The following is a 13608-nucleotide window of genomic DNA, read 5'->3' as shown; positions in this document are numbered from 1 at the left end:
GAGAATCTCAAGGAGGTCTCCTGATAATTGTATGTTTTTGGAAAGAAAATAGTGGTGGTTCTACTATCAATGGGAACTGTATATATCTATATACAATGTCACCAATTGAAATAATGGATTAACAGTAGCAAGAATGGAATGCTCTTCAAACGGAGAGAATAATAAACAGTCATTTATTAGTAGGTATTTTAGATTTTGAAGGTGAAACTTGTTCTGTTTTCATTGAAAATCTAATTGGTAGTAGAAGTTAGAGACAGATTTATAAATTGATTGAAGAAATATTAAAAAAAAAAGAAATATTTATGCCTCAGCTTTCTAAGATAAGTTATTCAAATTAACTTTGGCTTCCATATTTAACTATTTTCATGATTCAGGTTCTAATCTCACTTTTAATAGTAACATTAGCAGAAATGCCAAGAAAAGAAAATCTCCATCAGCAGCCTGGCTTTATAGCACACATTTTCATATTTGGTCACGAAAGATTTTTTGATATGGGCCATTTTTTTAACTTTTAACTTTAAAATTTTAATTTTAAACTTTAATTTTATATTGGGGTATTGCCAGTTAACGATGTTGTGATAGTTTCAGCTGGACAGCAAAGGAACTCAGCTATATATATATGAGTATCCATTCTCCCCCAAACTCCCCTTCCATCCAGGCTGCTATGATGTGGACCATTTTTAGATACCAGCGGATAGATTTACTCTCATCATAGATGAGAGTGGTGGTGGAAGCGATACATACCAACTTCCTCTCTACTGGTTCTTTCCTTAGATTTTAACATTTGAGACCAAGAACCCGACGGAATTAGCAGAACGTCTGCGCTCTGTTTGTGGGAATCAGAGCAACGCGTATGCCCGCCTGCTGGAATACCGCCTGAATGCCTTGCGAGGACTGTGGAATGCCCAGCGCCAGCTGGCCTTGGAAGAACAGCATGAAAGGGAGAGTTCGGGTGATGAAGAAACTTTGGCCTTGCTCAAACGCCAGGGCTTGTTGCAGCAACCCGAGCAAGCTCCCTTCACATCGAGGATGGGGCTCCTGCTGGTCTTCCCCCTTATTCAGTCCCAGAGTAGAATAGACCCCTCTCTCTGTAACATCACTGCTGAGGTGCTATTGAACTGCCTTCGCGACTGCCAGCCTTTGAGCCTGACCAAGGAGCCTGCTGACTGTCTCAATGGAATTGAAACTTTGCTGTGCTCCTGGCTAGAGGAGACTTCTGACACAGGCCGACACATCCCACATAAGCAAAAAGAAAATGCTGCTGCTGCCCTCGTGGCTTTGGCATGTGCCAGGTAAGGAAAATCAAAGGTACCCCCCCGGTGACCTTGTGACGGCTGCTGCTTAGGTTGGGTGAGTGAATGAGAGAGCAAGCGTATTTGATGGAAGTCTTAACATTCAGAAGCCCTTCTTTGTTTTCAGTATTGAATTTCACAGCCTTGACAGTGCCTAAGATGCTTTCATCAAAACTTGGCACCAGGAGTTGGAGCTGGAACCCAAGTTCAAGGTTTTACTTTGTGTTATATCATGATAACAGCTTAAACAGTTTAAAATGGAGAATTAACACTTGCCGTTATCTACTTACCCTTAGATGATTTGTTTTTTACATCAAGTGGTTAGTGGAGGATGTTATATCTGTATTTCTTCCAGAAGGACAGTGAAAAAAATGTGTAGCGCTTTTAAGTTTTTTTGTGACACATGTCTGTAAGGAGTCTGTCAGCGAGTGAATGGGTTATTACTCACCTGGACTTGGTCACACAGATATGGTCACAAATTATATTTCTGGACCTTGATGCTTGACTCCATCAATCTAATTGAAAGATCTTGTGTGTAGGTGTGTGTGTGTGTGTGTATATATGTATACATATATTAAGATTTAATGGTGTACTGTCCTTCGCGTGTAAGTTGATGTTATTGATACACCGTCAATAAGAAATATTCTTGGAGTTACTTTTCCAGGAGAGGATTTCTTACATTCTCCTACTCAGTAAACTGTATGATCCCTCTCACATATTTGTGAAGAAAAGGTTCACTGCCTTTGCTTTCTTCTAACCTAATTGTCTAGGGACCATTAGGACCGTGGTCTGACAGGTTAATGTTGCTAATCTGTCCCTCTCCCTTCAAAATTTTTTCTTTGATTGAGTTCTTCCTTTTGTTAGCAAAGCAAATGTGGGTAATTTCTTGGAGGATTACGAAGTCCTTAGACTCCTTCCTCTATTTTTATGGCTTCAAAGTTGACCTTCATATGGTTCAACCTCAAGCTGTTTTAAGGCAAAATGGCACCAACATTTATTGTCAGTTTCCTTGCCCTGAGCAAACTGTCATGGCCTGGTGTTAGATCCTGGAAGACTGTAGTTGATTGTGGAAATCCTGACATGAGCTTAATTCTGCAGACATTATTGGGTGGTGCCAGAATAAGTTTCCCTGTAAAGACTTTATATTGGATTTATTTATTAATTTTTGGATATGCAGAAGACAGTTTTAAGCCCTAAATAGATTTGTTATTAATACAAAAGTCCTACTTTGGGAAATTTTTCTGTCTATCTTTAGACAGATTTAGGATGTTTGGAATAATTACCAATTCTTTTCTTTCAGATGTTTTAATAAACATGGGGTCATAAAACTCACTTTTTAATTTAGTCTGAACCAACAGATGGTTATTGAAATTGCTTCATGTACTTGAGATTCCAAAGTCCATTCGGCAGAAATGAGTGTTTTTATTTTCTTCTTCTTGGGTGTGTGTGTGTGTTGTTTTTGTCTTAGTGCCTACATTCTGTTGCTAATATTATCACCTTATCTGGACTTTATTTACCTCAGAAGTCACATGCTTTTCAGGGTTGGATCATCTCTTTTAATTACATGTTTAGGAGCATATTATTGAACTTTTGAGATTGATGCTCTCAAAGACAGAACTGTGTTTCCAAAAAATTATTTTGAAGATATTCATTCATTTTAACTAGCTAACATTTATCGAACACTTCTGATGTGCCAGGAACCTTGCTAGGTCTTAGAGAAATAGTGACTCATGGTGGGTGACTCATGATCTCTAATTTTACAGTTGAGTCGATTGCATTTTGTCAATCATTATTGCTCATTTACCATAGGCAAGGGACTCTTCTAGGCAGTAGGAACATAGCAGTGAGCAAAGTAGATGGTCCCTAAGATTGCAAAGTTTACATGAGAGAGAGACAGACAACTAGCAATGAATGAATGTATAGGATAATTTCCAGAGAAGGATAGTCATAGTAAGAAGACAAATCAGGATATTTTGCTAATAGAGAATAACTTAAGAGGAGGTGGAAGCTGGCATTAGCTAGAGATGCCAGGGAAGACCTTACTGAAGAGATAACATTTGAGCTGAGGCCTAGACAGTTGACACAGACCAAGCCACACAAAAAAGCCAGTGACGAAGTTCCAGGCAAGGGGAGCAGCAAGCAACACGAGTCTGATCCTCCTCCTGTCCTTGGGGTAGCTGAGCGACAGCAGAGTGAGCAGGGGGCTGGAATGCAGTGGCAGAAGGGGAGGTGGGAGAGGAGGGTCCAGACCGTGTTGGGGCTTAGGAGCCATGGACGGAGTCTGAAGTTTACCCTGACATCTGAATCTGGCAGACAGTAATATCTTATAGTTGGCTTACTGGTTTTAAATATTCCAGTGTGCCCTTGCCCATTAATTTTAACCTCGTTGTAACCCAGGGGAGGTATCCTTTTTGGACAGATGATGAAGTAAAAACCTACAGGAGTTTGGTAACAGGACTGAGATGACGCCGCTGGTGAGTGGCAGAGCCTGGTTTCGGAGCCTAGGGGTCTTTTCTCCCAGCTTGTGCTTTTATACTCTATCTGCTGCCTCCCTGCCAGTATGCTTCTTTGGTTTTGATTCTTTGAACACCAGAGATAGGGAAGGGGACAATTAAGAGGAGAACTCTAGGCCTCCTTGATCCTCTGTTGGGTATTCCATTTCTTGTGAGGTTTAGGCACATGATACCTAGCAATTAAAGCCTTGGCTAAGAGAAATAAGGCAGCAGTCTGAAGTCAGCCCATCTGATACCCATGATCATTTAGTTCAGGAAATGTTCTTGTGGTGATTTATACTTGGGATCTGGCCAGGTAAGTCTTGTGCATCTTAAAAGCACCTTCTTTTAGATCCTGCTGACCATATTACAGACTTCCCAGGGCCTCAAGCCTCTGGAACCAAAAGGAAATCGGGTCTTTGTGAGCTCTGCAAGCATTACAATCACATACTTCACAGCAGGGGGAAGCAGAAGGAATACCCTTCAGCACAAAGTATTATTTGAATGTTTTTCTTTTTGGTCATATTTAATGTGATGGGGGTTTGGTGAGATGTTATGTAAAATGGATGAACTTAACAAAGATATTAAAACATTTAAGCCTGGAAATACCAGTAGACTTTAAATATAACCTCTTCCAATGAAATCTGTCCTCTAGACTAGCGATTGACTTGAAAGAGTATCCAGGCATAATCACCACCTGTTCTTTGTGCTTGAGCTTTCTGTTTTGAACTTTCATGTTAGGGGAAGATAATTTACCTTTGCAAATACAAGAAGAACCAGCCTGGTAAGAGGCGAGTATATCTGACATTTTGTGCAGCACATCGACTGCACATGCACTGCATGCACACATGCTCAGTTGCTCAGCAGACACAGACTTATTTTGGAAGCGTCCCTTGTGATTAATAACCTTGACATCAACAACCTTATTATTTGACATTTCAATTTCACTGATTTTCTGTTCCCTCTTTTTTTAGGGGATCATTGAAAACTTTTGTTCATACAGTCCATCTATTACAGAAACAGACTGATTTAGGCTCCCTGCCTGTAGCCGATGTGCTGTATAGGTAAGCTGTCATTTTGGATCCTCACCCTCCTTCTACATAAGCAAGCCTTGAGAATTAAAGCTCTTCCAATAAGTAAATTGCTAAACTCTTTTTCTTTTTTTGATCAATTAATGACTCATGTTTTTAAGTAAGTGTGCTAATCATCATAAGTAAGGATTTTGTTTTTTCCTTCTTAAAAAAGCATGTTGTTTTTCATTTTTTAATTTTAGTGGATTAAAAAAGTGCAATAGCTCGTCTTGAATTTTTATTGTAGATTTCAAGATAATATGTTAAGATATAAAGTAAAAAAGTGAAAGTTGTTCATAATTTTGCTACTCAAAGATAACCACTCCAAATGTTGTATGTATTTCCTAGTTCATACCCCTTTCTGTCTATCCCTTCCTTTCTCTCATACATGTATACATGTAAAATATATACATTGTTACACACAGCTACAAATTTATTGTAACATAAGCACTACTTCATGATTTTTTTTAATGTAAAAATATCAGTTTCATGAATGTCTTTTCAGTTACATAGTATTTGTGTAGAACTATTGTAGTTTTCTGCTCTTTGAGATGGTAAGTTGACTTTTATCTTCTTGCTGGAATGGATAGTGTCAGTGTCTTTGATTCTCTACCTCCCTCTTTTAGGCTGTTGCTTTTGGAAGGGGGACCCGGATCCCCCTCCTGTTTGCTTGGTGGCAAACATATAGTATCCTGGGGGTATGAAGACATGCTGCCCGCACCAGATAGCAACACTGGCTCCAGTTCTGAAAATAAAGGTAATGCAAGGGTTTGGGTCCTGTGATTGAAATTAAGATATGAAAAGAGTGGTTTTAGATCATCGTGGCAAACAATTTAGCTGTAACTCTGTGTTCCTTTTAATTAAGAGCTCAAGCTTCCTATACAATGCGTTCATTGTCTGCTTTATCAGTAAAAGTATAAAAGCTGATACTGAGTGAGGTAAGAAAATGGATAGGTTTTACTATCGCAAGGGAAAAGGATCATCCATACAGTCCTGCCAAGGAGCCATGAGTTACTTAAATTGATTCCTGAGTATTTAAATTTGGGCATAGGAGCCTTAAGTTGGATTTTTATATCCATGAGTAGAATATCAGGTCTTGCTGCCTGATTCTGTTTCTTTGAGTAATTTATTTTGTTGTGTGTGTTAGTCAGCCCTCTTATCCTAAAAGAAAAAAAAAAAAGATTGTTCAAAGGAGCATGAATTGTGAAGTATCTCCTTTAAACAAAGGAGATTAAAATGTTTTTACACAGTTTCACAAGTATTACATATCTGTTTACTCTGATCTCAGCGAAAATGGCAGAAGGTCTCTGAAATGTCCTACAGTTAACTGACTTGCCAGATGAATGAGGCCTGTTTCTTCGTTTGGTGAATGTACTGATCAGTATGCCATGGCACACACAACCCATGAGGCCAATACACTCTTTTTATAGTCTGTGCCCTGCTGCTTCCACATCTGGAGTTGCAGCCTTTCAAGGAGTCCGCCTTGCTTCCAAACCTGTTTGTTATTGTAGTTGATACTTGTGATTATATCATTAAATGTTGCATAACTGATAAAGTAAGAATTTTTTTAAAAACCCTAGGAAATCGTTTCATTTAGAAATGGAACACATCTCTAAGAAACTGATGTTCTCTAAGAATTTAGGGTGGGATTCAGAGTCTGTTCTCCCTACCCTTTCATTTCATTCTCTGGATGGGGGCCGCTTTCTCAGATGACTGTACAGGCATGGGGTGCAGTCTCAGCGATGGGCCACCCTCGCATCTCTCATCTGGTACCTGTGCCTTTTCATGGTCCACTGTTCTTCCAGATAGTCATGTTAAAGTGACGAGAGGAGCAGGCAAGACTTTGGGATGTGAGTTACCACCTTCACTGACTCAATTAGAGTCAACAGGAGAAGTGAAAACCTGCAGTGCCCAAGAAGTTCTTAAACATTATGGGCAGAAATAAGCAAATTCATACAAAACCAAAACCCTCTTCTTCACTCTCTCCTTTAGTCCTTTTGGGCTTCTCAGGTGGTGCTAGTGGTAAAGAACCCACTTGCCAATGCAAGAGACATAAGAGACATAGGTTTGATCCCTGGGTTGGGAAGATCCCCTGGAAGTGGACATGGCAACCCTCCCCAGTATTCTTGCCTAGACAATCTCACGGACATGTAATTTCTCACTAAGGATGATGGTATCAAGCTGATCTGTATGCCTTTCAGTCTCTTGTACCTTTGGTTTTGCTTCTGGCTAGAGGATGTTTTTCTTATAAAAATTTAAAAAGTAATCTTATTTAAATTTTAATACTGGAAACATTCAACATACACAGAAGTTGAAAGAATTCTATAGTAAATTCTATAATAAACACTCAGCTTCAGCAAGTGTCAGCTCTGGCCCATCTTATTTATTGTTCTGTCCCCTTCACTTCCACTCCCTGTCAGATCCATACTCAAAAGGCCTTGACCTTAATCTGAATAGTGGTGAATAAGTGTCTATTTATAAGTTGTAAGTTAAAATGTTTAAGGAATGAAATTAGTATTTTTTAAATGATGACCTACTTTAACCATTTTTTGAAGAACCAGTAGGAACAAGTCTCAGTTGTCTTGGATTAGTCGACTGAATTTTTAAGATAGTCACATGTGTATGTGCATGTGTGCTAAGTCACTTCAGTCGTGTCTGACTCTTTGCAACCCCATGGACTGTAGCCCACTAGGGTTCTCTGTCCATGGGATTCTCCAGGTAGGAATACTGGAGTGGGTTGCCATTTCCTTCCTCCAGAGGATCTTCCCAACCACATACTCAGTACCAATTTGAGTGCTGTGACATTGAATTTCCTCTAATATGACAAGTAGTAAAGAAACTCCTCTTAAACATAGTAAGTGGATTGATTTTGAAAATAAGCACAATGTTTTATTTATATGTTCTTTTTTTAAGGTAAATTCTCTAGAATGTTTTAGTAAACTATTTACTATCATTCAGAGAGAAACTTTGTTTTAGCTTGGGGAAGATATACCAAAAGGGAAATATAATTGCTGTTTTTAAATAGAAGCAATATTATATTTTTGTACTGTGTCATTCCAGAAATTTGGGCGTCCCAGTGGCCCAGCAGAAAAGAATCCATCCACAAAGCAGGAGACGTAGGTTCAGTCCCTTGATCAGGAAAATCCCCTGGAGGAAGGCGTGGCAACCCACTCCAGTATTCTTAGAGGATCCCATGAACTGAGGAGCCTGGTGGGCTACAGTCTACAGGATCACAAATAGTCAGTCAGGACTGAAGCAACCGAGCACAACACTCCAGAAATTTAGAATTAGGATCTCTTGATGGAAAATCCACAAGGAGCAGATTCTAGTTCAAATTATCATTAGTCTATCAATATAATACCATTTGCCATGTAAGGGGCACTGGCTTTGTACCAGAGAGCAGTTGGTATTTGCTTATATTGTCTCATTCAACCGTCACAGTCACTCTTAAGGTACATACTGTCTTCATCTTAGAGCTGCAGAAACTGAAATTCAGAGAGGTCCAAAGTCAACTAATAAATGTCCCAAACTCTTGAATCTCCTATCTTTTTTTTTTTTATGCACTCCTCAGGGAAAGTATTATATTCTTAGTCATTTCAGATTAGAGCTAGGAATGAATTTTTGCTATTCAGAAAGAAAAAAGAAAAATCTTTGGCAGACTGAGCCAGATTCTCCTGATAATAACTGTCTGACCTCTTTCCCTAATCTTGGTCCCTAACCCTACATATATTTTGAAGTTTGATTTAGGGGTTCGAGCTGTCTTCCCTGGAAGTCACACTGAAGCACTTATTTTATTATTATTATTTTTGGCTGTACTCCACAGCTTGTGGGGATCTTAGTTCTGAGACCAGGGATCAAACTTGGGGCCCTGGCCATGAGAGCATTGAGTCTTAATCACTGGACCACCAGGGAGTTCTCAAGAAGCACTTATTTTAAAAGTGGGAAATTATCTTTTGCTCAGCCTCCTAATGGCTTTTTCATTAGAAAAAGCACATTTATAATTTCATTAGAAAAAGCATGTATATAATTTACCTGTGAAAAAACAATTTCAGATGCTGACTTGGGACGCTGTCTCACGGCAGATGGTCTTTACCTGTATACTACTAACTCAGTTGGAAGAGGAGTAAGCAAATTGGGGTCTGGATTACATGGTACTCTCAGGTCAGTTGCATGGAACTTGCTGAATAATTTGGCTGGAACGTTTTCCTCATTACGTGAATCTGTGATGAAGACTCCCTGTAGACTGACTAGTGACTAGACAAATATGAGTGACTTCTTACGATTCTGGTTTTCTCTTATTGCCACTTTCTCTTCCTGGTTCTCTTAATGCATTTCAGCTTTGTTTTTGACTCTATAAAAATTGAGTCTGGTAGCCCTAAGATCATTGTTTGTAGCTTCTAGCCAAAAATCCCTCCATGATCAGAATTTCTGTATTAGTGACTTCTCCATGTCAAAAGTGGGTATATTTCTAGTTAAGTCTTTTTGTCCTTGGATTTGACATTGGATCAGCAGTGATTTTTTTTTTTCAGTTGAGATATAAGATCTATGAATTGCTGCCAAAAGAAACCACAGTTTGAGATCCTTATGTATATTTAATTAGATTGTTTCCCCAACCTTTTCTCCTCTCCAATTTGTTGTGGGAAATTAATATTTGCCATAGTTTGTCAGTCTCAAAGTTAATATGTTTATTCTCCTTCAGATGTTTTGTATACTTAGTCATTGAAAAGAAATGAGGAGTGCTCGCTTCGGCAGCACATATACTAAAATTGTGAACAATACAGAGAAGATTAGCATGGCCCTTGCACAAGGATGACAAGCAAATTCGTGAAGCGTTCCATACTTTGCTCTTCCCCCCACGATCCAGATATTGCCTCCAACATTCGCCTTGGGCACACAATGCTGAAATTGTGTTTTAAAAAAAAAAAAAAAAAAAAAAGAAAAGAAATGAGGAGGAGAATACCGTTTTGACTGTGGTAGCTCATTGTCGGGTGTCAGACCTGGCCTGCTGACTTAGCCTGTGTACCTTTTCCCCCCGCAGAGGTTTTGTGTACTGCCGGAACGAGGAGCTGGAACCAGGATGGCTTGCTTTTGGCAGTGGCAGTCTTCTCCACCGGCCTGTATCTTTTGACAATAAACCTCACTCCCTTTTCCAGGTCATTGACCAGAATACCCTTCAGGTAAACAGAACAGCAAGGCTTTGTGTTTTATATTTTGGAGATGGTAAGCAAAGTTCGTGACATGATCAGAAGGAATAATACAGTTGATACCTTGGGTTCATTTGGGTTTTTCCGTAAGATGTTACAGAAGAAGTCTCCTGCCGGAGTGACATTCTTTTAACTGTCATTGTTTTGGGCATTCTGTTTTTTCTCTAGTGTCTTAAGCTTTCCCACATGATCTGAGTGAATGTGCTCTGTTAGAGCATCTAAGGCCAACGACAAGCTTTTTTTTAGTTACTTTTTATTGGACTATAGTTGCTTTACAACAGTTGTGATAGTTTCTATTGTGCAGCAAAATGAATCAGCTGTATGTGTACATGTGTCTCCTCTCATTTGGATTTCCTTCCCATTTAGGTTACTACACAGAGCACGGAGTAGAGTTCCCTGTGCTATACAGAATGTCTTCATTAGTTACCTATTTTATACATAGTAACAATAGTGTATATACATCAATTGCAGTCTCCCAAATCATCCCACGATGAACTTTTTTGATTTAAAAAAAATTCTAGAGAGTCAAAGATGGTATAAATACCAGCTTTTTTTTTTTTTTTTAAACTAGATCTATTCTGAAAAGACATTATTTCCCTTATTCAGTTTGTTCTAAACAGCCTGGGAGCTTTGAAGTGAGTTTAGATAAAATCCTCGTGTGCCCAGGATTGAGCTCATCCACGGTGCTCTCGTAGCGCTCTGTGATGTCACTTGCCACATTATATTGAAATCACCTGCTCTCGTGTGGAACTACTTGCCAAGACTACACACACCTTTATTTTTGGACATATTTGTGTCCCTAGAATGTAGCCACAGCACTTGATTGATGATAATGATAATAACCCTGTCTCTCTGTGCCAGGCCCTGGTTTGGGCAATTGACATGTCCTACCTGAGAGGTATAACTATGGTAGTTTCATCTTACAGTTAAGGCACCTGAGGCTAGGCACATTGTAAGCATCCAGTAAGTGTTTGTACGTCAGTGGAAGAGTGAGCTCAGAGAGATTAAGTATCTTGGCACACAGTAATGGCAGCAAGAGGACTTGAACCCATCCACTCTAGAGTCTGAGTTCTTTATGCTACAGCTTTCTGCCTTTCAACCATATTCAAACACAACAGTTAGAGTTGCCATCTGTGGAGTGAGTGCCCTGAGAGTACTCATAGCCAGGGCTTAAGTGAGATGTTACACCTTTTCTCGTCTGCCTCTCAGCTGTGTTTTTCCTGGAGTTGTTCACCATTGCATCTCCAGAGCAGAGTGGAGGTACTCAGAAATCGTTAGATGAAAAAGTGAATAAATAGAGGCCATATTAACTCCATTTCTTATCAGTAATTCAGATAGATGAGAACACTGCCTGTATTTATTTGCAATGGAGTTATAAGCTAGGAAATTAAACAGATGTTGAATCTTAGAACGTGATTTACTCTTGGAAGTAATGTTAGTATCTTGTGTTCTCGTAAAAACTCTGTTGTCCAAGAAAGCAGTGTTCTCACTAACTAGCTATGTGCATTGGAACAATTTGGGGGTGGCTTAGGCCATTCAGTAGCTGTTAACTTTATAGACTTATTGGCATTGCATATTTGAAAGTGTAGTTACAGCAACTCCATGACTTTTTAAACTTTTGAGGTAGACATAACAAGTCTGGAAAAAAGTTCATAATATGAGTTCAGGGGTCAAAAGTAACCTGAGGAAAACTAGTGATTCACCTAAAGAAATGGAGTAACTGAAGGTCATTCTTAGTATTCCCTGAAGGCACCTGACCATCTCTAATTATTTTTATTTGGGAATTTTCAGTTCTGCTCCTATTCTTGGATTTTTTTTTAAAAAAAGGAGGTTTCTTGATTCTTATTTTCTATTATTTTAGTGCTTTTCTCTGGCAATAAAAATTAGTATATAACTGCATATTTAATGTGAAATGATGCAGAACTTATCCATTATACTGAAACTGAAGGATGTTTGCTATTAGAAACACATGCCTTCATGTCTAATGTAGAGAATGGCTGTTTGTCTCTTTCTTCCTGATGGACATGGTAAATTTCAATAAGGTCTCATGTTCTAAGTTAGGAGCTTGTGTGTGCCTTCATCTTTTTTTCTTTTTTTGAGGCCTTTCTCTTCTTTCTTCTTTGCTTTCCCTCTTGTTTTCCTCTTGCCTTCTCTTTTTGCTTCCTTCCATAATTATTAATTTTTGAGTTAGACTCTAAATTAGGTGCTGGGAGTATAAAGATGAATAAGATATAGTTCCTGTCCTTTATATATAATGAAGTCTTAAATTTATTTACTAAGGAAATTTCAGAAAGTATTATTTCTCTAAGAGTTTTTTTAAAATAAATATTTGATAAGACACACATGCGAAGCAGATTTAAAGTGTTTAGTAAATACGTTTTTTCCTATTAAAATGTAATTTGAATTAATCTCAAGGATCTTTTAATATGTTGCATGGCTTGTTGTATGACGTTTTATATATTTGTCATGTGATTTTCGTATATTATTCTTAGAGATAAATGTCAGTTTTATTTTGACCAGGAAGCCTACTGACTTCTCTTCTTGGACTTAGTGGCATTATTGATGAATTGATAGGAACAGAATTTACATGTCGCACTAATGAAATGTTCCTCCCTTTCTTGTCCAGGTATGCCAGGTGGTGCCAATGCCAGGCAATCACCTCCCCGTTGGCAGCACTATGAGCACTGTGCACCTTTCTTCAGATGGCACTTACTTCTATTGGATCTGGTCTCCTGCCAGCCTGAATGAGAAAACACCTAAGGGACATTCTGTCTTCATGGACACTTTTGAACTTGTGGTGAGTTTCACTTTCTCATTCTGTGTCTTTGCAGAGACATTTTTACTTGCTTTCTTTTTCTGTTGGTTTACAAGGGACCTAAGAAACTTGGAGTACTTGTGCAGTGTATTTACTCTTGCCTCAAAATTGGTTTTTCTCTTGGATGTGTTTTGAAGGTTTCTTTATTTGGAGTTGTATGACACAAGTAAAGCCAGGCTTTTTGAAGGTTAATCTAGCAACAGAATGGAGATAACAATAGTTAATGTGTAGACAGTGGGATTTTTTAAGGAGAAATGCTCATGAGCTTGCTGGAACTTTGGAACTAGATTACAGTAGCAAGATTGTGTCTACAGATGGATATTGGGAGTCTCCAAGAGAGATGATGATTGAAACTGTGGAAGGCTATCATTCATTCATTCATTAGATATTGATTGGCAAAGTGTTTACTGAGAGCCAGGCACAGTGGTGTCTAGGTGGTGGGAATATAGTGATGGGCAAGGGGGTAGGATCCTTGCTCAAATGGAGCTTGTATCCTGACTAGTGGGTGGGTTGAGCAGTGGTAGTAGAGAGACAGAACTTTAACCATAATCGAGTGAACAAATAAATGAACAACATAATTTGAGGTAATGAAGGAAATGTAGTAGCTAACCAGATGAGGGAGTTGGGGGTAGGGGAGGGAAAAACATTCTAGAAAAAGGAGACCACAAGTGCAGAAGCTCTGTGGTGGGAGCAGGCATGTGTGTTATAGGGAATGGCAGTGAGCCAGAGTGGATG

General features: G+C 38.9%; 1 protein-coding gene and 1 non-coding gene across 6 annotated transcripts in view; both read left to right on the top strand.

The window, feature by feature from the left end:
- HECTD4 (HECT domain E3 ubiquitin protein ligase 4) overlaps nucleotides 1-13608 on the top strand; it is a 166681-nt gene that overhangs the window by 49902 nt on the left and 103171 nt on the right. For all 5 annotated transcript variants that reach the window (XM_043901667.1, XM_043901668.1, XM_043901666.1 and 2 more), the window contains exons 2-7: nucleotides 775-1292; nucleotides 4759-4848; nucleotides 5481-5611; nucleotides 8907-9015; nucleotides 9893-10031; nucleotides 12685-12855. In XM_043901667.1, the coding sequence (XP_043757602.1) occupies nucleotides 775-1292; nucleotides 4759-4848; nucleotides 5481-5611; nucleotides 8907-9015; nucleotides 9893-10031; nucleotides 12685-12855 (1158 nt within the window). The remainder of the gene's footprint in view (nucleotides 1-774; nucleotides 1293-4758; nucleotides 4849-5480; nucleotides 5612-8906; nucleotides 9016-9892; nucleotides 10032-12684; nucleotides 12856-13608) is intronic.
- Nucleotides 9591-9698, top strand: LOC122695808. Its single transcript, XR_006341560.1, has one exon. It is a non-coding gene; the product is annotated as a U6 spliceosomal RNA (small nuclear RNA).

The sequence above is a fragment of the Cervus elaphus genome, chromosome 5 (genome assembly GCF_910594005.1).
Source record: "Cervus elaphus chromosome 5, mCerEla1.1, whole genome shotgun sequence".
Classification (NCBI taxonomy): Eukaryota; Metazoa; Chordata; class Mammalia; order Artiodactyla; family Cervidae; genus Cervus; species Cervus elaphus.
This window is presented reverse-complemented; position numbering and strand designations above follow the sequence as displayed.